Source organism: Leptinotarsa decemlineata, unplaced genomic scaffold (assembly GCF_025532065.1).
Source record: "Leptinotarsa decemlineata unplaced genomic scaffold, Ldec_3_MD MMD2_tig00000008_RagTag_RagTag, whole genome shotgun sequence".
NCBI lineage: Eukaryota > Metazoa > Arthropoda > Insecta > Coleoptera > Chrysomelidae > Leptinotarsa > Leptinotarsa decemlineata.
Genome location: NW_027412537.1, coordinates 6,296,789 through 6,324,548, shown reverse-complemented (window position 1 = coordinate 6,324,548; position 27,760 = coordinate 6,296,789). Strand labels below are relative to the sequence as shown.

At 31.7% G+C, this 27,760-nt stretch overlaps 3 protein-coding genes across 3 annotated transcripts; 1 reads left to right on the top strand and 2 right to left on the bottom strand.

Annotated features, from left to right (window-relative positions):
* Nucleotides 1-3,342: 3,342 nt before the first annotated feature.
* On the bottom strand, nucleotides 3,343-6,355 carry Paf-AHalpha (Platelet-activating factor acetylhydrolase alpha). Its single transcript, XM_023160632.2, has 4 exons — nucleotides 6,136-6,355; nucleotides 5,875-6,081; nucleotides 5,003-5,125; nucleotides 3,343-4,854 (listed from the first exon to the last, which is right to left on the bottom strand). Exons 1-4 carry the CDS (start codon nucleotides 6,196-6,198, stop codon nucleotides 4,573-4,575), a joined length of 675 nt encoding a protein of 224 aa, XP_023016400.1. The 5' UTR covers nucleotides 6,199-6,355; the 3' UTR covers nucleotides 3,343-4,572.
* Nucleotides 6,356-7,200: 845 nt separating this feature from the next.
* On the top strand, nucleotides 7,201-10,036 carry LOC111505766 (uncharacterized). Its single transcript, XM_023160631.2, has 3 exons — nucleotides 7,201-7,960; nucleotides 8,018-8,050; nucleotides 9,602-10,036. Exons 1-3 carry the CDS (start codon nucleotides 7,336-7,338, stop codon nucleotides 9,835-9,837), a joined length of 894 nt encoding a protein of 297 aa, XP_023016399.1. The 5' UTR covers nucleotides 7,201-7,335; the 3' UTR covers nucleotides 9,838-10,036.
* A 2,638-nt stretch (nucleotides 10,037-12,674) lies between these two features.
* Nucleotides 12,675-27,600, bottom strand: Trf2 (TATA box binding protein-related factor 2). The gene is made up of 3 exons (XM_023160629.2): nucleotides 26,617-27,600; nucleotides 22,389-22,483; nucleotides 12,675-15,784 (listed from the first exon to the last, which is right to left on the bottom strand). Exons 1-3 carry the CDS (start codon nucleotides 27,186-27,188, stop codon nucleotides 15,588-15,590), a joined length of 864 nt encoding a protein of 287 aa, XP_023016397.1. The 5' UTR covers nucleotides 27,189-27,600; the 3' UTR covers nucleotides 12,675-15,587.
* Between the last annotated feature and the right edge of the window lie 160 nt (nucleotides 27,601-27,760).

Below are 27,760 nucleotides of genomic sequence, written 5' to 3'. Positions count from 1 at the left end.
TTGGTGATTTTAAATTTTGCCCGCCGGCAACACTGTGAAGACCATTCAGTTGCAGAACTCCAAAGATGGTTAGACTTTTTCTATCAGAACGATTCTATTGAATACAATAAACAATAAGTGAATACAATAATCAAATTTCATATGGTATATGACATGTGAAGGTAAAATGACACTATCAAACAACATACAAACTCAAAATTCCCTAAGATTTTTTATTTTTGTCCATATCAACTTCAATACTCCGACTCATATATCCGGGAATATCCAGACATCTATAAAATTAAAAATTCTATCTGTTTCGACTTTGAATTATTCCAAAAAAGGCCTAGAAAATGTCAGTCGATTTAGACCAGAAAATTTTATAGTGGCAACACTGAATAGGGGTACTAGAATCGTCCATTAACTCGACGGTAGCGGCGTACCGGATTTGAACATAAAGTAGCGGAATTTTCTACAAATTGAAGAAAAGTTTGAAATTGTCAGTGACAAATATAACAAATTTATCAAAATTTTTCTTACCTTATTCAATGTAAGCACTTCTCTCTGGAACTATTTCAACAGAATACTCCTAAAATGGATTTTATTAATCTACAGTGTGACAACACTTAAGATGAATACACCCCTGTATTTTAGTCGGTTTTGAAAGCAGAGGTTTGATTTTTGGTACAGCCGTTGACCTTCATGGGCCGCACTTTTCGCAATACTTAGCGAACACCTAGTGACTTCCTTAAACCCAGCCTACTGCGATCCCGCGAATACTCTTGATTAATGAGTTATTTGAAAAAGTTGCTTAAAAAAAATAGATTTTGATCCTAAATTCCGACTTTCAACTAAATTTTTAATTAATGATTCCAAATACAGAAATGATTAAATAGTCAAAATCAATGGAATACATGTATTTGTAATGAATATTAGGTTTTTCGTAACTTCTTATTTAGAACCATTAATTGAAAATCGGACCTAAATATGAAATTCGGTATCTAGGGTCAATCTTTTTATACCAGATAAATATATATTGTAAATAACTTTTCAATACAAATTATGAAATTATAAAACAACGACAAAAATTAATTGGCGCTCCGGGGCGACTTCATTGATTTCAGTGGCGCATTTGCTTTTTCAGCTGCAGGAAAACCCGGAAAAACCTGCAGCACCAAATCATCTGAATATCTTTATCTGCCAATGTCCTCTCTTTCATAAAACAAAATGTAGGGTGTCTCCAATAAATTCAATACATCGTCAGAACACTTAGTAACCAAGGCGTAATAATGACCAGATTAAACGCCAGATCCACAGTGAACAATGGCTGCATGAAGATTATAATAGTGGTCTGCTAGATTGAAGTGTTCATCTATTTCGAACCTTCGTAAGAGTTTGGTGCTTCCGTCAGAGGTTAAGTCATTTTTGAAGATCATCAGTGTTATTATTAGATTGACTGGTGCCTCAGCTATACTTGTTTTCTTATAACAGTCAATTAGTTTGGCGCATGTTTGGCAATACAGTCGATAATCACCTATTAAAATTTCCATTTTCAGATGATTCAACAAAAAGCTTTGCACGGACTGGTTATTAGTCAAATTACGAAACGCTAGTTGAAGTTCCAGAAATTCACATACTTTTTGCTATCTCTTGAACATTTACAACAAAGTAAACAAGTGAGGATTTTTCCAGCAAAAAATTTACAAACACAGAACGAGATAGACTGTACGGAATCATTCAATCCAGAGTGGTTAGAAGTATTGATTCTGCTATTTTTTTGCTCATGAAGAGTATTCAACAAGAATCCCAAGATATCGGAACAATCCTCTTGTTGGCCTAACAAGTATCTGGTGGACTTCAAAGACTCCAGGAAATCGGTTAATGGGAAAGATGAAACATTCTTACAAAACTGCAGCTGCATGAACAGGTGCTTGTAAAATGCTATTCATGTAGCAAGTGTTTCCTAAATTATCTAATCCAATTTTCTTCTCAAGATTTTGAGGACAACTCTACTGATTCGTAAGAAAGAACATGTTTCATAGTATCTGCATAGGAACCATTTCTCAAGCTGCCATTGTGATGTGATGCCATGTGATGCCAAGTGATGAAGGGTTTCATAGAGGGATCGATTCGGCTCTTGTTTCATGAAACTCTTCCACTGAAAGGGAACCAGAACCACGAGGACTGCAACTCATATTTGGAATTTGATTTCTAATCAACTTTTTCGAATAACTTATGTTGTTATCTCCAATGCGAAGCAAAATATCAAGAATTTGCCCTTTTTGCGGAATCACAGCAAGCTAGGTTGAAGGCTGACACTTGGGCTAAGTATTGCGAAAAGTGCGGCCCATGAAGGTCTACACCAGTATCAAAAATCAAATTTCAAAAAACACTAAATTATAGGGGTGTCTTCGTCTTGAATGTGTCACACTGTATAAAATAAAAATAGTAGAGATGAGATATAATCAGTCTTCAACATTTTCTACTGAAATTCTTAATAGACAAAACAATATGAGGAGAGAATAGCTAATTCAAAAATTGGTTTGGAAACAACTTGGGCAAATAATTACTGGAAAAAAAGGGAAGCAAAACGTACAGTCAACCATTTTAATGTTCCAATTCACTCAACTATTTCATTAATAAAAAAAGCAATGATTTAATTTTGGAATTCTATTTCAGTGAATCACATTAGGAATTTCGAAAAAACGAATCCACAACTCACACCACTTACAAGATGATGAATGACTAGTGGAAGGTTTGAATCAGTGCAAATAACTTGACCAAAGCTTTTGATTGTGTATAACGTGTGATACTCATTGACAAATTGTGTCATTATAGTTTGATAGGTACCATTTTTAATCTCCTCTGCTTCTATTTTGAAAACAGGTTAACCAATACAAGATGGAGAATCGTAGGGTTCAGTATTTGGGCCTTTTTTTTGTTCATTGTGTACATAACTGACTTATGTTAAAGTATTACACCAACGAAATTCTTTTTGCTGATGACACCACTCTTGTAAAATCTCATGTCACAAAACGATTTGATTCAAACTGTTCACAAGAACAAAGAACTTAGTCAAAAGCTGGTCATGCAGAATTGAATGAAAGTAAAAAACAAATTATTAGTAATCAATAGTCTCCTGGCAATTGGTTGAACTGGTCTAGCCACATAGATTATGTACTTTGTGAACTCTCTAGAGTTTTATTTGTTCTAAGACAACCAGCAACCAATCTAAAAGTATTGAAAATATCTCATACTTTCTATTTCTAACTGGTTTTTGATGGAAGTTGCTTTCAGTGGCAGATAAAAGTATGATAAGTATACTTCCTGTAAATCGAAAGATCTTCAAAAATAATCCAAAGATTTAGAAATATGAAAATTACAAACTTTATTCATTTGACATATCTAGCTTTTACAATGAGCAAAAATCATTTGGAAAAGAACAAACTTAAAAATTCATACATATGTTTAACATATACATACCAAAGTACTGAGAAACTTTTCAGCTAACAAAAAGCATTTTGAATAGTTGGGTTCAGTCGATTCCATAGTTAGTAGTAATATATATATATTATACTTCAATGAAAACTGTTTTACCAGACTGAACCGTAGAACTTCTCATTCTTGCTATAAACAAAAATCAAGATCTTTCGGCAATATTATTCACAACATTAAACTACGAATGTTCACTCCTTTTCAAATTGAGATTATGGAATCGTATGTACCTCTGTGTTCAGCTCCTACTCAGCTTCAGTTTGTAAGCTTGTGAAATAAATCAATACATTTTTCATTTGAACCCTTATAGCTACCTATCAACAAAATAAAAGTTAACCTATCAAATTAAATTCACGATTAATGTGGAATGTAAGCACTAATAGTAAATATAATAATGTCAGTTAAGTATCTTCAATGAAGTCTTATTTATCACATGAACCTCAAAATCATACAACTCTAACGAATTCACATTGTCTTCACATTGGTCAAAAAATAGTTTGCCATGTAAAATCTGGTTCGCAGCATATCACTCAAAATAAATATAATCAAGTATTCATATCTATAACTTCACAAAATAGAATTATATTGATTCAAGTTTCATTTTACCATATGGAAATAAAAATATGTTCATCAAGTCCTCTAAAAATAAAGAGACCAGATATATCACAGGTACACATATTCAAATTTCTATATATAGCTTAGAAAACCAATGAAATAATTCAATAAATACAAAGAGGGGTAAAAGTGACAATGCCTGAAGTGGTGAAACCCAAAACATTAATAAGGAACATTTTTTCACAAATCTTTTCATCTAGTTTCCTTTTCACTGAAGTAATAAAATAAGTAGATTCAACTCTATATTATCTCCACGCAAAATAGAATCGAAAGAGCAGAATTTTTACAGTAATTTAAGGAAACCAAATAATGAATTCTTCTCAGAAAATTACATCAATTCAAATTTGTATAGGTATAAATAAAATTGTTCTGTCATACTTCTCTCAATCATGAGAATTATGAGATCATTTTGAGAAGTTATAATAATCAACTTGGGTTTCTAAATACCCTTTGGTAAGATAATTCAACAAATATGCCCCTTTTTTATTCTGACGGTGTGAGATCTTTTTCTATTTCGCTCTCGTTTAGTAATTGGACCAATAATTCATAAACTGGTTCAAAAGCTTTCTTGCTACCAGAATTGGTGAGGAGCAAATAATCGTGCATATCATGATGACTGATTGTACCATCGGGCTGGATGAATCCTTTATCAATTTCAACCAACTGTACCTTCGATCTGCCATTAAGACTTGATTTAAGTAGTTCATTCACCTTAGCCAATTTCTCTCTCACTGGATTAGGATGTTGACCTCTCGGAAGTAATGTCTAGAAAATATAATGTAAATATTTTTGCGAAACTAAACTGTTCATATTTAATCATGAATGTTTTTTGAATCTAACAAACTATGAAAATGATTCATTTACATTTTTTGTAAAATAAAAGCAAAATAATATTCATATTTGATTTTCTTACCGGAACAACAATATAAACATCTGAATGTTTTTGCTTAATTTCACATATTATATCCAGGATTCCATATCGAATGCCCTCTGCTGTAAGTGAATGATCGTTTGTTCCTACATGAAGAACAATTACCTAAAAATGGAAAAAGTATGAAAAATATTTTTACTGTATTTCAAATGAGAATCATAATGAGACTAAAATGGAGTTTATTCTCTTGCGTGACAATTTGAAAATTATATACAATTATCAAAAATATGCTTCTACAAACAAAAAGTTTATTATATGTGCAGAAATAAATTTTGAGTTATTGGAGCATTACAATAATATATGTAAATACTACATGAAAACCACAAATAGTCTAAATGAGTTTGTGTTATTTAATACATGGACATTCCAGATTTGTAAGTATAGCTTAAATATCCATATGTACCTACATAAAAACTTCTAGCAAAAGAGATATATTTAAGACAACAAAAAAATCGCCATTGTGTCATGTTCCGTTAAAAAATATATAAACTCTCTCAGCCACTTCAAAGGTGAAACACTTTTTATTATTTGCAGCCAAAGTGTTGATGCCCAATCTTATATTCATGAAAAAATCCTGAACACTTTTGAGAGTAAGTAGATCAGACTTTTTCAACTATTTCCAATACAAGTAATGAGTAATGTTGATAATGAGTCCTGCGATTGATTCCTGAGGAACTCTCCACTCTAAATAATGAAAGAAAAAACATACCACAACTTCTCAATTCAATTACGAGAATTTCATGTGACACATAATCAAAATCTTTGAAAAATTATGCTGAAGGCGAATTTTCTTTATTAAATTTATCATTGATGTAAATCATAATCTGTATGTGTAAGTAATATATCGATCTTACCCTAGGTTTCACATGATCCAGCTCCCCATGAGTAATTCGCCATAAAACTTTCTCAATTGTATCTCCATGTATTCCAAAGTTAAGGCAATGTAATGGGGCAAAAAACTCATTCCAAACGTCAGTATGTTGTAAAGCTTGAATTATCGAATCTCCAATGAATATTACATCGGGATCTTTCTCTCTGGTCTCAGAAAGAAAACGATTGTGCTAAAAACCTTAATGAAATTCATTCAGTTAATAACTAACCAAAAAAAAACTTACAATGCTTATCCACCTATTATCACCATCGCTTTCAAATTCTGAAGATATTGGGACTTTATTCATTATATTTCCTTTGAATTTATTTCAACAGGACAAATCAGATAGTCTCGAGTAATAGTTTTTATTGACTGTACGAAATGATACAATACTAAATACTATGCTTGAATACGAATACGAATCCAGCCTGAAATTAGGAATATTGACACTTCAATTTATAAAATATAAGCTGCATTCCAGTTGACGCCCGATTGAGCGAACTATGCAGTGCTGGAGCAGAATAAGGGTACTCCAGGAATACCAAAAGCACAGATTACGTACAACGTATGTAACCAGATATTAAACTACTATTTCAAAGATTAAAGTAAACAAGACTCCGACTAAGGAAAAAGCGAGAAAACCTGTCATTGGCCTCGAATTTCACTACGTGTCTGCTTTTACTGCTATGACACATTTCATATATTATGTCAGCTAACTGCTTACTCCTCATAGGCAAATTTTATTAAGTGATTTATTAGCAAACTCTATACATACAAATTTGGAATTTATCTTTTAGGCTTCTGAAGTGCTTTTCATCTGCATTTGTTGTCGAATATATCATGAGTTGTGGATATAATGTAAATTGATACCTTATATTTTAAAAAAACTAATCAATACAGTTTACAATACAATCAACTACAATAGTTACTTTTTTCATAAACTACACCTTATAATTTGATCTTCATCAAGTAACGGCCGAAACAATCAGAAAAAAAAATACCATAGGAGCCTTCAATCTCTCGTACATTCTTTATAACAAGAATTTGTAGTAAACATTTTGAATAATCATAATTTAAAGAAAGTTCTTAGACTGAATTTATTATATAAGGGAGAAAGCTGAGGCGAGTTCTTAAATTCAACAGGAAATTTCCAATGACTTTTTTCAACCAATAGAAATGGACTAATTCGAATGAATAATACATCTATCCATCGGTAGATTTATTGATGAATTTAAGAACTCGTCTTGTCCCATATGCTGACTTGGCAACACATTAAAAAAACATATAGAAATATATTTTAGATTTTGAATGATTGACAATTGACAGTTTACACTGTTTACAGCTAGCCCAGTAAAAAATTCAAATACAATCTTGTAAGAAAATCCCCTGAATCTGACCCCAAATTAATTATATTATCAACTTACTACGTTTTTGAACACTCAAAATGACATTCAATGACAATGTTACAAAACAATTTGCTGTCAACTGGAATAACCATATGAATCATGTTAGAAAGGCATTTGATCAGCTTCTCAAAAACAGTGAATTCACTGATGTAACTTTATATGCTGATGGAAAGAAAATTGGAGCACATAAAATGCTACTTTCAGCTTGTAGCATTTATTTCAGAAATTTATTTTTAGAATTTCCACAAGAACACCCTTTGGTTGTTTTGAAAGGAGTGAAATTTTCAGTATTGGTAGATATACTCAAATTCATTTATAGCGGCGAAGTAAGTGTGGACAGTGACGTGTTTGAGATTTTCTTACAAACGGCAGAGTTTCTACAAATAAGTGGTTTAACAAACTCTGGAAAGAATGGAGAACCTGGAAAAATTGAGAAATCTCTAACCAGGGATTTCTATCCTTGTGATACTAATCTAAAAACTAAGAAAGCTAAACAAAACAGTTTCGAGGACCACTATGGTCTTCATAAGGAAGAACCAACTGAGTGCTTTGGTGATACTGAATATGTTGATGAGGAACCTAAAATATTATCCTCGATCTTTGCTGGCGAAATATCTGATCAGGAAAAATCACAGTTTCCATCTGAAATATTGTTACAAACAGGTATGTTTTGTAAATATTTATCCATCTAGTTTACATTAATCACTAATACTGTTGTAGCCTCTGAGAATAATTACCAAACTATAGCCAAAGGTAAGTTAGAAATTTTGAGTATAATTTTCTTTCAATATTCATCCATCTTCACATTATATTCAAATTACACAAAGAATGTTCTTCAAGAAGAACTAACTTAAAACATCTTCAAGGTTGATACAACTTGAATCCCGTTAAGACAGCAGAACCAATTTGTAATTAAACATTTGTATATGTCATGATTCAAGACTATTGTGACTAGTTGTGTGTGAATTCACTTTAAATGTTACTTAAGAGCTGAATAGTTTATTTTGTGAATTTGGGAAATGTTTGAATCTGCTTCATTAAGTTTGGAAGTATGTTCAAAAGCTTGATAGCTACATATTTACTTTGGGCTCTTCTTTGATGTTTGTAGTTTTTTTTGATAGGTAGAATTGAAACTTGTCTTTTTTTTTAAGGACAAAACACAAGCACTACAGAAAAATCCTTGAGGCGCTCTAAGAGCGGTGCCTGTGGGAAATTAGTGATTCACATTGGATTTGAATCGCTGGAGATTGAATCCATTTGAAAAAACGTTCTCAGGAAGTTTTCAAATGGTTTTCAAACAGTGAAGTTCGAGGTATACTGAGTTGAACCTCAAAACGATGAGCAGCCACAGTCCGTAGCCTATATGTACCACTCTAATCAAGTTAGCATCATCAGGAAATGAATTAAATTGAATTGTTACAAGTTACAACCTCTTATTTACATCTGGGTAAACCATCATCATTACCAAAGGAAATGGTTCCTAAGTGCTGAAATATATATTCAGCAGAAAAAAAAATAATTACCAGGCATTCCCCACTATTGGTTTATTTTATAGAATTATTACCAAAACACATATGACAGTTGCATCTGTAAAACATTCAGAAAATTCGATGACACAAAATCCAATTTCAGCTCTTACTCTCTCTATTGAAAAAGATGTAGCTAATTTTTAAGATTATAATGGTTCAGTTAGAGGTATAGTATTTCAAAACGCCAAATTCATTTATCAGCAATAGAAAACAATAGAAAACAATAGAAAACTCTCTCATAAAGATCTGCTGCACAAAGCCTCGTAATGTTTACGGCCACCACTGCCAGAACAAAAATCTGTCTTTCGACGCACGTTCCGCCAAATAATTTAACTGATGACTAAAACTTTGTTATGGTGTGGGGAAAAGTGTTTTCATTAGATTAATTTTATGACAAAGCTTCCAATTCTACCTATCAACCTAATACTTGGGTTCCGTACTAGTCTGATATAATATTTTATTGGCGAATAAATTCAATTCAATAGTTTCAGTGTAACTTTTTTTGAAACATGGGGTCATATAAATTGATTTTGGAAACACATTGTTAAACTTTTATGGTAAATTGAATGTCAAAAAAATTCCTTGAAGAAAGTTAGCTTTGGAGTCTTTTTCGGTAGTGTACATGGGAGATATACTTCGGGTGGATAAAAATTCTAGATGTAAAGTAATTTCATCCAAACTGCAGAAATCCGAAAAATGAAATTGATTCTACACTTTGGCCCATATTATTGATATTTATTTTGATAAGATTCCTACATAGTATATATTTTTGCAGTTGATGAGGAAACAACCCGAGACCACTATTTTGTTTCTGCTGGGAGTGTCAGTACAACACACAAAACTGACAACTTGACATGTCCCATATGCCATAAAGTGTTCACACATCCTTACAGTCTTCACCATCATAAACCTGTTCATTTGGGTCGAACCAAGTGTACAATTTGTAACGTCGTGCTTTCCAGAAAGTATAATTTGAAGATGCATATGAAATCGAGGCATAATATAGTATAAGAGTATTTTCCTGACTGTATTTTCTAAGTAATGATATTTGTTTATTGTGATATATTGTGTTAGTCTCACTTGGTAAATGTTTCAATTGTTATTAGATAAATGTGCCCTCTATTTAAAAGTTTATTACGCTTTCGTTGATCTCTTTGAACTATTTTTGTCTGTGATGGTATTTTATTAAAAAATTCTGAATTTTTTTGTATTTATTTGCATTCATCAGAAACAAAACCCTTGACATAAATAATTTTCTCAACATCGCAATCTACATTGCCAATCGACTACCATCGTTTCAAGCTTTTCAATAACTTTCTCACCGGTAGAACCTTCACCAATCAGGACCATGCAAAAACGGCCTTTGTCGAATCCAGATCACCCAATTTTTATACTGACAGAATGAATCGACTTGTGTTACATTGGAAAAACTGCACTGATTCAAATGGTGCTTATTTCGATTGAATTGAATAAATATTCACCGAGATATTACAGTTCAAAACAGACTCATAAAAACAGACAAAACTTTTGAAACAACTATGAGTGCTTCTCTCTCTTGAAATAGTTGTGTTCATAGCAAGTAAATTCAGTACAATATGATGAAAAGTGCCCCCATTCAATTATTTTCAAAATCCTGATATCCTTCGAAGTTTATTCAATTATCACATCTACTTACTCTTTTGAACTTTCTTGAGCCAATCAAGAAATTAATGTTACAAGGATAAAAATACTGTTTTTCTTGTATATTTTTGAATGTCAACAAATCATGATTTGTTGACATATTGTATTAGATTGAAAATGTCCATATAGGAGAAAGCTGCAGGAACGTTAGTTACAAATAAAAGTGTTAAAAACAGAAAGTTCCATTTCTCATGATGATCTCCTATAGTATAACAATTTTCAGTTGAAGGTAACTCATATACAAATTGAACTGAGAGCCAACGGTAACAATGTTAAATGTTAGAACTAAATTCTTACCGGGGTCATTTTTGTTGTCAATGCATCGCCATTGTAAATAATTGAAAAGTAAGATGATTCCATAAAATTTTCCTCTCGTAACAAGATATCTTCTGCATATCGATAGGATGTACAAGTGAATATGTGAACTAGTTCGTTAAATACTCTGAAACATCGGTAAACTGATTAACACTTCGTAGGTCATTAGATAGGCGTCCTCAAAATTCCATAACTAGTCATTCGGTTTCTTCATTATCAAGCGTCCTTATCTGCAGAGGCGTAGTGTGTTCCGTTTCTTGTGAAGGTGACTTTGTTTTGTATTTATTAAATATATTTTATTATATTTATTAAATAGACTGTTATATTTAATAACTTTAAAATATAAGATAGAATTGGCCGATACTTGTTTTTCAAAATACATTATCAAAGATTTTCATCACATTCACACTTTATTGTGAGATAATTAGTTGACCTAGTCATTAAACTCAGGTATAAATGTTCGTTAAACTCAGGTATAACTGTCATTAATTACAAAGATAATGGATAATGATATCATTCCAAAAATTAGCAAAGAGAAGTTAAGGAAAATAAAAGAAGATTTAAAATTTATATATGCCAAACGATCCCGTAAATCTGTCTTAATAGAAAGAGAAGATATAGTCTCATGGCGACGGAGATATCTTCGCTCTATTAGAGAAATGCGTTCTGCTCACAAAAAGATTAATTATCTGGACAAAACGTGGGTGAATGCTGGTCTCACACACAGGGCAACGACTAATTGTCGCCCATATAGGTAGTGAGAGTTGTTTTTCAGACGATAGTGCACAAATTTTTTTATCAAAAAAAACGGGGGATTTTTACGAAGACATGGACGCCCAACGCTTTGAAGGATGGTTTGAATCCCTTCTTTCACGAGTCGAGCCAAATTCGGTAATAGTAATGGATAACGCTTCTTATCACAGCCGATTAAAAGAACAGTTGCCAACTATGACCACCAGAAAAGCAGACATGCAGAGTTGGTTAGGACAAAAAGGAATTTCATTTTCCGAGGACATGGTTAAGGCCGAGCTTATGAGTGTCATTAAACAGCATCGTGACAGATATCGCCAGCATGTGGTGGATACAATAGCTCGTGCTGCAGGCATCACCATTTTGAGGCTTTCTCTTTACCATTGCGAGTTAAACCCGATAGAAATAATCTGGGCTCAAATGAATGGTTACGTAGCTCGTGAAAACGTGACATATAAAATTTCTGATGTCCAACGTTTATTAGAACTCGCAATGGAATGGATAGGGAAAGAAGATTGGGCTAATGCTGTAGCCCATGTGATCAAGGAAGAAAAGAAAATGGACGGGATGGTAGACACTGTTCTCGGCCAAATAATAATAGATTCAAGTGTGACTGGGGATTCCTCTTCGGACGAGTCAATGGATTCTGAAACTTCATAAGCATAACATAGGTAGTTATTTCTTTGCTTTGTAGTTCTCTTTCTATATAAAAGGAACATAATAATAATTTTGTAAACTTTTGTTATTTTGAAGTACTGTATTAGGCATAATAAGAAAATGTAATCAGTTTTACCATTGACACCAGGTAGCGCCACCTACTATAACAATTTTTACGTAACTACCTATGTGTTTAAATGAATGAAAATATTATTTTGGTACGCCTCTGCAGAGTTGGTAAGAGGATTATCTGTTGGTTACTTCAAGTGCGACGTTGCTAATGAATCACCTTTAATTGAAAATTGTTATAGTATACCACGTAGAAATGGCTACATCAATCAATTAAAATCATGATTATTTAATTCAATAACACAAGATGGCTTGTTAAAGAAGTCACCTTAGACTGTGTCAATTTCTGATAGTACCCTTTGAAAAATGAAACAACATTTTGTGAACAACATGAGAAAACTTTTATTAAATCTACCTCCTACAATAAAGGAAATAAAGAGAAATTCAACAGAACCAGCAAATCAAATTAGCCAAAAAATAATTCGAACACTTGATCAAATAATCACTAAAGAATCGATTTGGTAAACATCAATATAATACATATCTCTGATCCATTTTAAAAAACTGAATTGGTATATATATCAAGATGAGTGAAGCCTACACAATGTGTGCATCAGAAGAATTACGATGATGAACTCAAAATACAACTTTAATGAATCAATTTCTATTTTTGAATCCATATGCTGAATGTGAATGTGCATTATGGAGCGTTATATTTATCGTTCATCAAAACACATAGCTTTCTGACCAGAAAATCTACACAATACAGCTTATTTATACTTTATTACTTTCGATAAGGCTCAAGAGTGAAATGTTTACGCTCTGTTATTTGCCATGTCATAATGCTGAAAAAAAATGTTCCCATAACTAGCAGATAAAAATATTTCAACTATTAGAATTTGTCTCTAAACCAGAATGGAATAGTACAGTGAAAATAATTTTAAAAAAGTTGTATTTTCAATTTGTCAAATTTTATTCTCGTATCTGAAAACATTTTTGAAGAGTTAGTGTAGGGTTCAAAGTGAGCCATCGGTCACAATGAGTTTTTCCCATCAGATGTTCAAAATTTAAAATATTCACATTTGTTGACTTCATTTCAAAATAATCCTATGTCCATCCATGCAATATTTTGGAACTTTGAAGTTTCAATGTCTACAAACATAAAGATTTCAATACTTGATAAAACAAATGAAATTAATTAAAAAATTGAGCATTTCAAATGACTCGCGAAATGAAATATCAATTGTTATGTTGGAACAATTAGAAACTGAACTTTCAAGCTTAAAAACATTTAAAAAAGAAAATGTAATTGAAAAAATACTTGATAAATACTGAAATTCAGAAAATTTGATAAATAAAATGTAATTCAAAACAAAATTAAAGACCAGTTTCAATACATGTTCTTTTATTTTTATTCATTAAAGCTCTATTTTGTTTATAATAATTTCAATATTTATGTTATGAGACATTGGAAGCATAAACTTCCAAAATTAACATATATTGATTCTTTTCACAAATTTCACTTACACTCAAGGCTTCATTCAGAAATTCATAAATGAAACGAAATTCCCCTAAAACGTTCTCATTGAAACTGGGAATAATTTTGAAGAAACAAAATTATGAACCACTATTATACACTTAATAAAAGTCTTGACATTTGAAAAGCAAAACCAGAAGAATATAGTCAATATATATTTTGCTTTCAAACTTACTCGACTGACACTGAAGATAAATGGAAGAACATTCGATATATTAGATGAAATTTTGTTCGTTTTTAGCAACCTAATGTATTTTATTCTTTTGTAGACATATAGGCAGGGATTCATTGTATATAATAATTTTAATGCAATCACATAGAAATATTGCTTTGCCTGTGAAAATACCAAACGTTTTGGTTACAAGTTTCAACGGGGCTCATTATATATCAAATTATCAACGTACATTTAAAAAAATGTATCAAACAAAAGTATCATGATAGCACACTCTTCATGTGACGATTTGTCTTTGGGGATTTAAGACACTTACGGGAGGGAACAGCTCCAAAGGCTATTTAAAAAAAAATACAAACAAATTGACGTTACTAGGCCTACGACTACACCAAGTATAACATGTACAAGAAACACAGAGCTAAAATATCAATAGGTACATAAAAAGATTCGCAATAATTCTGATGTTTTTTTTTTTTCATTCAGTCGGAGTCAAGCAATGTGGATCAAGATCAGTCAGCAGCTCTGTGATCGACTTAATACTACATGTGTTAATAAATAATGATAATTATAAAATGAGTTTCCCAGACTGACAGACTTATATTTACTTGGAAAATGTATATCAAATTCTGCGACATCTTCGCAAAAATTGTTTTTCATTTTTAGAGAGTTCCAAAAAGATCCCACCATTTTACAGCAGAAACTGTACGTAATTATGTTGTAAATTTGAACGAACTGTTCAAACATCATTTTTCCAGTGAGAAAGCAACTCTTATGGACACTTGGAATATTCTTATTAATTTGTAGTCACCATTGATAAACATTTTCCAAAACACATTTGTTTATTAGGAAACCTCAGAAAGATATACTATGTACATGAATGGTTTAAAACAGTCAATTGTAATATGTACTCATAACATTTCTGTAACAGTACTTGCTTTGGCTTATGATGTAGATGTTTTACTTTGTGAGATTCTTTTGAAACACAATACAAGTCTTTTTCTACTCATCTCAAAAAGTATCTGGGTGTTCGAATTCTGCTTCATCCTGTACAAACTTTTCTGTATTTTAAAATGTAGGATAGCTCTACAATCATTGGCAGAAAAATCACAGCTATTCGAGAAGATCTCATAAAGTATCCATTTGAAAACAATACCAATTGACTTCCAACTAATTAGTATTGTCTTTTATCTGAATTTAAAAAAAAAGGAGGAATATTTTTATTGCTATTCAGACTTAGCAAATCTAAGGAATATTAAAACTACATTATTAGAAGCTCAACAGTAGCTTGAGTATTAGAAGCCAAAGTTTTCACAAAGAAAAACATCAAAAAGCCTCTTCTAAATGCAGCAATCAATATCATTCTTTATTGAAACAAACAGAAATTTCCACAGTCTTATTTCACATAATAAATAACTGTCACGCCAAAAAACCTGACTAGGTTGAAAACAACTACCATAACCCCTCTCATGAGAACCTACTTGATGCATGAATACGTGCCAAACATGATATGCGAGGTTATAGGGATGTTCAGAGAAAAAATTGCATGTTCAAGTAGAGTTCAAGGTACACCTTCTCACTATTTTAGTCCCATGTCTCATCCCGATTATCTGTTTCGCACATTGCGTCCATCCCCTCCTCAGGTATGGGCATTTCTCCAAACTGCCTCAATTTCTTTTTTGCTAAAGCTTCTTTCTCTTCTTTGGTGCGTTCTTTACGAAATTCATAAATTAGGGGAAATATATATTCGATTGCGGCTTGTACATCGGCAACGCTGGGTGCTGAAATTAAAATACTTTTTTACATTCAGACAGTGGTTTGTTTATATATATATATATATATATATATATATATATATATATATATATACATATATATACTCAGAATTTAAAAGTATGGGACCTCCATATTAAGAAATCCCAAGCTTCTCCTGGTTCTTTCCCTTTTCTTATTACCTCTTCCTTTCTTTTCTCTAATTTTTTTTTTTTTTGATTTTTATTCATTTTTTTACTATTATTTTTTTCTATCTTCACAGCCCAAAATTTCTCAAGTTTTTCGAAACTTCTTCCCAAGTCGAAAAAGCAGGGGGAGGGAGGTTCCCCCCATGGGGGAGGGAGGTTCCACCCCATCCTCACCCATGACCTTTTGCATTTCTGATATGAAGTACATTATAAACTGAACGAAAATATTTTTTAATATTCGTTTTACACCAGATGTTTCAATTATATCTGTCAAGGTATAATGCATTAAAAAAAAACAAGAAATTGAAAAGGTTTTCATTTGAAATACATTTCACAATAGTGTTATCAAATATATTTAATACATTCAACTTCAACTCCGAATTGATTTCTGTTAAATTCTACAATATGCTTTCAACACACATTTTCTTTATCAAAACAATTGCATGTGTCTTTTATTATCTGGCAATTAAACCTTACACTGACTAATGAAGCATTAGAAGTTGCATCAGGTGCCTGTGCTTGGAAGATAAAGAATTTACTTTAATTGCAAAACTAAGCAATTAATAGCGAATATTATCTTTTGTTATTTCAGTGACATTCAAATCTACATAACACACTAGTACAAACTTATGTGTCTTGTGATTTAAGTTATTTCAAAATTTCTCTGAAATTGAATATTAAATTGGAACTTTATTTCGTACCTAACCACAACAAAATGGAGATATTAAATAAAACTCAAACATAAATAATGATATAAATAGAAGATAAAAATTATATATCACAGAAAATTATAAAATATGAGGTATATAATAATAATAATAATAATAATAATAAATATGCTTTATTGTCCAAAGAAAAGCTCTTATTGACAAAGCTTTGGTGAACATTTTGAGAAAGAAAAAACATAGTCAAGTGCATGAAACATACATATACAAACACAAAAATAATTAAAAAAAATAATGTATAGAAACAATTGTATATAAAATATGATTAAAAGGTATCGTTATAAAATTCTTGCAAACTCTCGATAAGAAAATCCTTTGTAGATTTTCGAAATTCAGATCAGTTTACTACGCATTTCAGGTAGTTAGGAAGATGATTATACATCTTGAGACCATTATACAATATAGAATTTGTAATTAAAGTAGTGTTAGGTATGGGAAGACTTAAATTTAGGATCTGGCGTGTGGTGTAATGAGGAACAATAGAGGGAAGTTCTGTTCTATGTTTATGCACTAAACAAACTTTCTAAAATGAAAAAAGCATACAGTGATGAAATTTTGTTTGCTACAAACAAAGGCCTACAAGAATCTCGCCGCCTGGCTCTACAGAGAAATCTTAATGACCTTTTCTGCAGAATAAAAATCGACTCGAGTCAAGTTTGATAACTTACCCCCCAGAAAGGGATACCATATCTTAGATGTGATTCTACCAATGAATAATTGACAGTTTTAGCTGCAGTTAGTCCTAGTTCGTTAGAAGTTATTTTCACAGCATAACATCCAGATGAAAGTTTTTTGTTAAGAGATAGTATGTGGTCCTCAAATTTCAATTTATTATCAATTAATAACCCAAGAAATTTGTTGCATGACGTGTTCTCAATCACATTTGAATTGGAAGCTAGAGGAATATTATCAAGAATGCAATTAAAGGATAAAACTTTAGTTTTTGAGACATTGAAAGCTAATAAATTTGCCTTACACCAATCTGAAAGTTTGGAAATATCCGAGCAAATGGCAATATATAGATCATTTGTGTTGGTATTGCGCCATAATATTGTAGTGTCGTCGACGAATAAAGTAAATTCACCCTCTATATCAATGGTAGTCAAGTCATTGATATAGAGTAGAAATAGGGTAGGTCCTAGTACTGATCCTTGTGATACTCCGTTAGATATGTCAGAAACATCAGATACTGTTGTATATTTAATCCTTTGACTTCTACCCGATAGATAAAATGCAAACCATTTATGAGTAATACCCTCAATACCATAGAGATAAAGTTTCCTGAGCAGAATTTAGTGATTAACACAGTCAAATGCTTTAGAGAAATCGCAAAAGACTGCTGCTGTAATCTCCCGTCTATTAATGTTACTATACACTTCATATAAAAAAGAAAATATGGCATCATGAGTATTTTTGTTTGACTGAAATCCAAATTGTTTGGAGCTTATTATATTACCGAAGTTCAAATGTTCTGTTAAACGTATTTTTACCAGTTTTTCAATAATTTTTGCTAACGACGGAATAAGAGAAATTGGGCGATAGGTCGAAGGATTCTCTAGATCACCATCTTTGTAAAGAGGGATTACAATTGAAGTTTTTAAGAAGGAGGGAAATGAACCCGTTAGAAATGAATGATTGATTGCCTTCTCCAATGCATTTAGAGCAGTAGCAGGAAGATTTTCATGGATAATTCGTCGTTACCAAATGCCGATTTATTTTTAAATGAAGCGATTATTGCCTGTAATTCGCAAACATTAGTAGGGTGTAAAATTAGTTTCTCGTAAGAAATTACATTGCGTAATTTCTCAAGGGGATCATACGGTGCGTCAGATTTATTAGTTAAAGTTGCGGCTATTGTACAATAATATTTATTAAGTTCATCTATTCGTATTGGTATTTCTGCTCGTTTATTTTTACATTTTCCTTGAAAGTCATTTATAATAGACAAAGTCTTTTTAGCTCTATTACTTGCTTGGGTAATCCTTTTTTGATAAAAATTACATTTTGCATGGTTAATCAGGTTTTTGTATTTTTTAACATAGTTATGAAATGCTGTGTTATTTGTGAGTTTTTTAATGTAGTTAAGCGATCGTAGATTACAAGAAGATATTTTTATGCCTTTGCTAAGCCAGTGCTTTTTCAATTTTAATTTTATCTTTTGATGGGGAAAGGAGTTATTAAAAATGGACCAGAGCTGATTATAAAATGTTTGAAGAGAATCAATAACATCCTGAGTATGTTCCCAATTAATTTGACTACATTTTAAATAGAACCTATTATAGTTTGCTGTACTGTAGAGTCTACCATACTTGAACTTTCTACCTTGTTTTGTAGAATCGATGTTAACACTGAAGTGAATAGCTTCATGATCAGATAATCCAGAAGAAATAACAGTGCACGACCGGAAATTATCGTAAAAGTTACTACATACATAATCAATAATCGAATTACTATGTTGTGTTATACGAGTTGGAATATCAACATGCATTTTCAAGTCAAAAGAAGTTAGTAGATTCATCAGCGACTGCGTTAAAATCGATTCAGCTTCGTGAAAATTAATATTAAAGTCCCCGGCAAGAATAATATTTGACTTAAAAGGAATTTCTATGAGCAGTGATTCGAGTTGAGAAAGGAAGGTGTTGATGTCAGAAGAAGGTGATCGATAAATACATAAAATATAAGTATTAACTTTTTTGAATATACTACAGAAAGCTAAAAAATTTTTCAAGAAGCAAATGGTTTTATTTATCAAAATTTTCAAATCCCAGTTCATTTCTCATCGAATCTCTCACTGGTATCATAGTTCCACCATGCAATACTTAGATAATATAGCATAATTGTGATTAAAAATTAACTCATCCTGTTTTAGCCAATGTTCAGTCAGTAGTAGTATATATGTATGTGTGTGATTCATGTTTATATATTTGTGTTTATATTTTCAAGATCATAAACTGATAACTTGGCTTTTCGGTTGGATTTGGCTCATTTTCTCATTGTTTTCCATTTTAATTATAATAACATGCATATTTTATATACACATATTTCCTGTATCTATCATTTTTTGAACACATATGTCTTGGGGGTATGGTAGAGATGTTCACAGAATATTTGTTGCTCAAAAATGAATAATAAGACTCCCTTCGAAATGGACTCTAGAGAAAGTGGCAAGCTAGTTTTCATAACAGAAAAACTCTTATCTGTTTAAATGAGTCATTCATGTTAGAAACAACCTACTATCTTTTGAGACGAATGCATCGATATACTGTTATTCTACAGGTGATAGTGGTCAGTTAAGAGTATCAAGTCACAAGACTATGATAAAATATTTGAAAATAAAACTAACATTTTTTCGATTGAAAAATGGTATATAAGTCTGCAGGAATATTTAAGCAACACTAATTATTGTTAATACATTTCATTCAGTGCTGGATATTTTTGTTTTTATATGTACTGTAAGGTATGATGTTTGTCTGTATTCTTTATTATTTTGATTTACCATATTTACATTCTGTACCAAAATATTATCTATCATTAGTAGTAATAATAACTTAAAAGAATGCGCCAGTCGGAACCTGTTCCTGAAACTCCGATACAATCAGAGGGGGCATGACATTACGAGTTGTGGGGAGCCTTTTGATGTCTGGCCAAGATTTCTTCTTTACTCCTGGAAACCAGAAAGACCTTGAAATTTAAGAGTAGAGAGGACTTCATTCCACCAAGGACTCCAACAATCAGAACTACCATTTTAATAGAGTGGTCTGGGTAGAGTTGAGTAGCCCGAAGATAAGATGTTGATATTTTTTTCTGTTCGTGGATAATATTCGCCTCACCTGAGGCTGAAAACTCCACGACCAATATTGTCTCACTTTGATGATTGAGAAGGGATACACCAGGCTTATCAGCTTGTATAAGTATGAGGGTGGAAAATCTGTTTAAAATCTGTTTTTCCGTTAATCAGCTGTTGCCCCTATACGAACGACAACTCTCAGAAGTTGACAAACTTGTGCGAGCTAAGGACTAACGAGGTCTTACCTTGTAACGTGTGATTCCTAACACGATATGAATAGTATCAATGAATTAAGCACTTTCATTCCCAGATGTAGATTCGATATTCTCCGGAACATAGCGCTAGGGTCGCATTATGTCTATGGGTATAGGATGAAACCTCCGACTTCAGCCCACACAATCTGAGGAAAGCAAAGGTCAGGTGCACTGATAAGTCAACGTGTATTACTATCCAAAATCGAAATGTCATGGAGTGAATTTGTTTGAAATCTTTTTCATTTTTTTTTTGTCATTTATCTGTTTTGAAAAACAAAAAAATTGTTTCGTATACATCAATGTTGTCGCCTTCAAAATAGTCCCCTTTAGTAATTATGACCTTTGGGATAGGTTTTAGCTCTTTCAGTGATGCGCTTTAAATGCAATCTTTGCTTGTGAAATGACATTAAAATTATCTCTATTGTTTGAAATACGATAGTCACACGGAGCCATGTCTGGAGAATATGGAGGCTGGGGCGTCGTTACAGTATTGCTTTTGAGCAAAAATTTCAAACAAACAAGAAAATGTGATCAGGTGCATTATGTTGTGCAAAAGCCATAAATTGTTTGTCCACACACCTGGTCGTTTATTTTTCGGATTGCTTCACGCAAATGGCGTTAAACCTGTAGGTAGTAGTCTTTATTGGCCCTTTGACCTTGTGGCAAGAATTCATGTAGTCGTTGAAATTGAAGATAACAGTGATCATAACCTTCACAAGCCCACACATAAACTCTTGTTTTACTCATAGCAGTTTTTTCACCATAGGCCTTTGTTAACATTTCACACATGGTGTTACACTTTACTCCCTTCAGTCAGTAAAACGTTTTATATTGAACAATTTAACTTATTTCTAGAAAAAAAAATCAGAGTACTTTTAAGTAATCTGAACACCGAAACAATTTCTTCTCGGACTTTGAGACAACAAGGGTATTATGATCCACAAAAAAAGTGGACACTTTTATGTGTTTTAAGTATCCTAGTTATTGAAGATACTAAAATGGATTGTAATATTGCTAAAACTGAATATCAAAAAACATTTTGCACCCTCTATGATTTGCAATGCTCCACATATAAAGATCATATTAAAAAAAACACACGTTAAAGTGAGATTTCCACATTAAGATTTATTAACTTTCAAGTGGAAATTTCACATTAAAGTGTCTTTTTTGAATACATTATAATTGATTTTCATCAAGCATCAGTCAGCTTATGGGAGAGGCCAACCATCTTAATTGTGACTTTATAGGAATTTCACAGAATTTTATAAATTTCCATTGATATATGTCTACATTTATACATACCTAAGTGTTAAGTTAGTTTTAAGGAAATACTGTATTTGTATTATTATTTTTTCCTCATGGGGATCACCTGTATACATAAATAAATAAGTTCTATCATACATATAAATATATTGAAAATCTTGCCCTGATTTTTCACTAATTCAATTGTACCTCAAAAAATCACCGTACAATAACAGGATACTTGTCCACGATACCTAAATTTATCATGTAAACGAATTATAATTTTGAGGTTATGTACTATCATTAATATTAGGATTGAAAAAATATATCAGCAAGTGAACCAATCTTCCAAATTATGACAAACTGTTTAATAATTTGTTAATTTGAAATCGACTGCTTTTTCCAATTTCACTTACCTGTAACTGTAACACTGCCAGTAGAAAATATCTTCAAAGTAGCTTTGGGGCTCTTCAGTTTGTAAGTAACTCCTGGATGAAGTTCGGGTTCATAACTGAAAACATATGTCTGGTAAAACTTGCAGGCGAAAGCAATATAACTACTTTAATTGCCTCATTTTATTTATTAGAATTATTTGAGAAAAAATAATTGAAAAAGTACAAACACCGTAAACTGAGAGATATAAGAAAACGTTGAAGGGCCACACAAAAATATTTTTTTCGATTTGTATAATTCTGACTTTCATCTCAGAATTCTGAGTTGCGAGTCAGAATTCTGAGATACAAGTCAGAATTCTGACTTGCAAGTCAGAATTCTGAGATTCAAGTCAGAATACTGACTTACAAGTCAGAATTCTGAGATGAAAGTCAGAATTATACAAATCGAAAAAAATATTTTTGTGTGGCCCTTCTTGTATAATTCTGACTTTCACCTCAGAATTCTGAGTTGCAAGTCAGAATTCTGACTTGAATCTCAGAATTCTGACTTGTATCTCAGAATCCTGAGATGAAAGTCAGAATTATACAAATCAAAAAAAATATTTTTGTGTGGCCCTTCAACGCTTTCGTAGAGATAATCTAAACAAGGCATGAAAAAGAAACAAGTGAATCCAAATTAAAATATAGAACATTACAAAAAATGATGGAAACAAAAATCATGGAAGCAAAAAGGTATACTTATAAATGGTAAAGATTCATCAGCACTTCAGAAAACAAAACAAAAACCAAATAAAAACTTCAATAATGAAATTGTAAAAATAATTAACAACAGATCTTTATGTTGACTGCCTTTCACAGGTCGGTGATAAACTTGCAAATAAAGTGCTCTAGAAAATCTTTCTAGAGCCAGAACACAGAATATTAACATCATAATGTCTATAAAGATTCTAAAAAGGAAACCAAAAATTATCGCCCCATTTCTCTTATTTATAATATAACTCCTCTTTATCGTGTTTCTATCTCTCATTCTATCAATAGTTTCCTGCTTACAAATGATTTATCCCTGCAGGATATTTTTGTGTGGTTGCTGAACAATTGTGTTAAGAATCAATATTTTGTGGTTTATTGTGCCGGGGCTATGCTTCAATAGTTTTTGTCCTGGCCTATATTTTTTTAATGTTACTGTTAGAGTTGGACATATTGTCAAAGCAAAAAACATAACTGTTGGCCTAAAGGAATAATTCTTGCTGTCAACCTGAGATTTTCAAGTTAGGGCAGAATCCAGAGTACTTCTTGATTGTTCAAGAAATTTTACATTTTGGTTCATATCAGTTTCAATATTTCTCAAAGAAAAAACAATATAATCAGCTTGAAAAGCAATCTATTACAGTCATTGTCCTTTGACTGCCTCTCCGATGTTTTCTTGTAGTTAGACAGAAGATGAATTTGTTTTTATCAATTTTGTGTCATTGGCAAAGAGAATCATCGCAGTGTTCGACATCCCCACTGAAAGTAGTTGATATAGGTCAAAAATAGAAATGGACCCAGTACCGTACCTTGGACACCCTGTACAGTACTGTACAGACATAAATATTTGTTGAAGTACATATTTAGTTTGCTGTCTATTATTTGAGTTGGAAATATAGTTGTGCATTAAATTAAGATCGTGAGAGGCACAATCACACTTTTGAAAAATTGATTACAACATTCAACAAATTTTTTGTTATCTTAGGCAAAATTAATAGTAGATGTAAGTTTACTTTGGCAAGAGCTGAAGATCTGATGCAAAAACTGAATTGGGAATTTTTAAAAAGTTTGTTTTGTTCAAAATGGATGTTCAGTTTCAGTACCTTTTTTGATAGAACGGTGGTAATTAATCTTGTCGTTTGGATCACCCTTCTTGAAGATGGATATTAAATGTGGATATTGATATGCTTGAAAGTGTTCTAATCAAGTTAAGGTACTCTGCATAAAAACTGGGATATCACATTGGTGAATATAACTATAAAAGTATATTGGACAATCTTAACTTGTATACTCTCATAGAAGATTCACAAAATAATCAATGGTAGCATTAATTCCCCGGAAGTTGTTAAAATTATAACTTTTAATGTGAATTCAAAGAGAACAAGAAATACGGGTGGAATTTTGAGACTTGCAAACACATACAATATAGACTTAGAATTCTTAAATTCTTATTTGGAATCATTTGAAAAGACCTAAAAATATTGTAATTGATTGACTTATTTTTGTGTTTCTTTTTTTTTAAATATTTTCTCCTTATGTCTAGCTGATAGTTATAGATTATTGTCACATTGAAATGCGTGAATTTGTTAATTTTGTGAAAAACTAGACAATGCCGTAAATAAATGAATTTACCATACTAATGCAAACTCGTTAGTCATGTTGAAGAATTTACATAAGGGTTGCATTAACTGATTCTTTAACGACTTCAAGAGATCTACAAGTAGATTGTAAATGTTCCTGCTACTGTTTCTTTTCATATTATTTATAGTTTCTTTGATTTCATTTCGAGTAATTTCAGTAATGTTCATATTAGTGACACTGGATGGACTGAGTGTCTGGTTATATGTATATTGATTATCACTTAATGAGAATCAGTACTACAATTAGTGAATCTTATGTAAGTACTAATTTTTTATTATTTTACAATTGTATTCAAAATTGATTTTCTGTAAATTGTTAAGTAAACATAATATAAATCTAAATACAATACACTTAAAAACTGATAACTTCAAGTTAGATTAGAAAAAGGTAGGGTCAGAAAAATTTATTTTATAGGATTAAAATTATGTCAGTTGAGAAATATGTGAACATAATTTCCATGACCATCAATTTGTATTTGGACTTCTTTAAAACATATTTTTTATTAAAGAGACATAACATCAATTTAGACAAAAAGGTGACCTCCAAAATTTTATAATGTGAGTTTTCTATTACAACAAATTTCAATAAAAGAATTTATGCAATTTCAGTCAGCAAAATCTAATATTAGATATGATGAGTACTATTTCTAGAACAAAAATTCTGTCATCAATGATAATCTCACCCACACATACATTTGAAATTGTTTCTGTTAAAGATAACCCAATTGAAGAGGCCTACTGGTGATACAAGTTTATGAAGATAGGGTTGAGTTGTTCTATTTTATGTCCAATTAGAAAAATAAAAATGCAATTATTTAACTTTTTGTTAATTTTCATCAGGTTATCAACACTTATTGTTTGAAAAAATGTTTGCTTCATGTGTCTCCATTGATATATTATAAAGAATATAAATATATTAAGGAAAATTCATCTAGACATTACTTTAAGATATAAATGGGAAGAAACAGTACTGGAATCAAAAGAGGCATCAGGCATAGAAGAAATAATTTAAAAAAAATAAACATTCATTTGGTGTGTCATGAAATTTGTGCAAATACGTTTCATTCGATATTGGCCACCTTCAACTTGTTTTCAAGAACAAATTTGTATTTTTTCTGTAAAATTTTGTAGCCATTCTTGTCCTGCATTCAGGCATGTGTCACACTTATTGTCAACCATTTCGGTCTACAATGACCATCATCTCGGTTCAACCAATGACTCAAGAATAAAATTGGCCATTCAAAAGCTTTCTATCATTCAAGTCAATGGATGTCAGGTTCGCACATTTTCATTAGGTAGCAATGATATTTTAATAAAAATTCATTAATTCGTCTATTCAAATAAGTCCAAGTGAATCAAAAAAGTAAAAATCAACAAACTGAACTATAATACATGCTCAAATTTTCTGCCGTTACATTGCATATTACATATTTTTTACTACAACAAACCATGAAAAACTAACACAAATGAGATGAACTTGTAAATTCTCATATCTTTCAAGCTGTTATTATCAATAGTCATTCTCGAACACATTCTTGTGAATTACAAAATTGCATTCAGCAAATAAATGAAAATGAAATGTTACTTTATTTCTAATACTTTTCAACAATTTCTTCAAATTTCCTCTTCACTTGTTTTATATAACTTTCAAGTTCTAATCAATTAATGAGTTTATGTTATTATTGTTAAAAAGGGATAAGGTTCAGTCATCTCTCAAATATCTTATTTCACATAGAAAGCAATCACCTAAGGTTCACCATATATTGAAATAAATGAATAAATGAACCAACCCTCTGAAGGATGGTTTGATGGGTAACTGTTATGATACAACAAAGAAATAAATCCTTCTATATAATACTTACTCAGCTTCCCTATGTCTCTCAGAAAATGAGCTGATTCTGATTGAGAATGGCATGGAACAAGTTCCGAGAACATTAACAACCCTATAGTTGTGGAATCTTGTGTTGAATCCCAGTTTTTGTAGACAACGGGCAAATCTTCTTGCTGCTTGCTTGGCTGCATCTTCGCTGGTGGCTCCTGTACAAGTGATTTTTCCAGAAGACCAGATACTTGCCGTAGTGTAAGGTCTGCGTAATTTCATAGTAACCATGCCGTTTTCTTTGCGGTATTCAACGTTCGCTCCAGAAAGAGCTATTTCACGTAGGTTCAAATGACATCTTACACTAAAACTACACACTACATTGTTAATAACTATGTCTATTTCAGGTTCTTCTACAGTTTCCACGTTTTCATCAGTTTCATTTTGTTCACTTTTAACATCACATTGTTCATCATTGGATTCTGTTAATTGGGGTTTATCACTGTTATTCAACATATTAACATGTTCAAATCCATTTATATTTTGAACTTGATGTACCAGACCGTTTCCATTAGACAAGGGCTTCATACCATTATTCTGAATGATCGTAGCCATAATATGGTATCCGGGCCTATATATATATATTTGAGAATTTTCAACCACGAGATAGGAGAAAGTGAGTATTAATTCAAATATAAAAATGCGATTTAACTTCGGGAAGTATTGTCCACGGGCATTTAAAGATACCCTGGACCACACAGGAAGTAGGAGGGTTAAATCTCGGTTAGTGTCGATTTCGGTACCTTCTATCTATTTTTTTACACCTCACTGAAATTATATTATCGTAAAATAACTTTAAGAATAGTTATACAACTTTATCCGAGCTATATTTTCGATAAACGAAACACTATCCTTTGTAACTGGCCATAACACACAAATACTACAAACTCCACAACTTGACGAGCAGATTTGCAAAATTTTCTCGATTTCTCAATGTCAAATACCGACAGAGAAATCCTGAAGTCGCCATTTCCTCTCCTTATATCTACTCACTCATAGATGGTACCATAATAACAATCATGGATAAAATTACGCTTGTAAAACAATCAGTATTGCCAATGACGTGGTAATTTCCAGGATCGTGGATAATTATAGGTTTTTCCTGGTAATTTTCTAATAAAATTCAT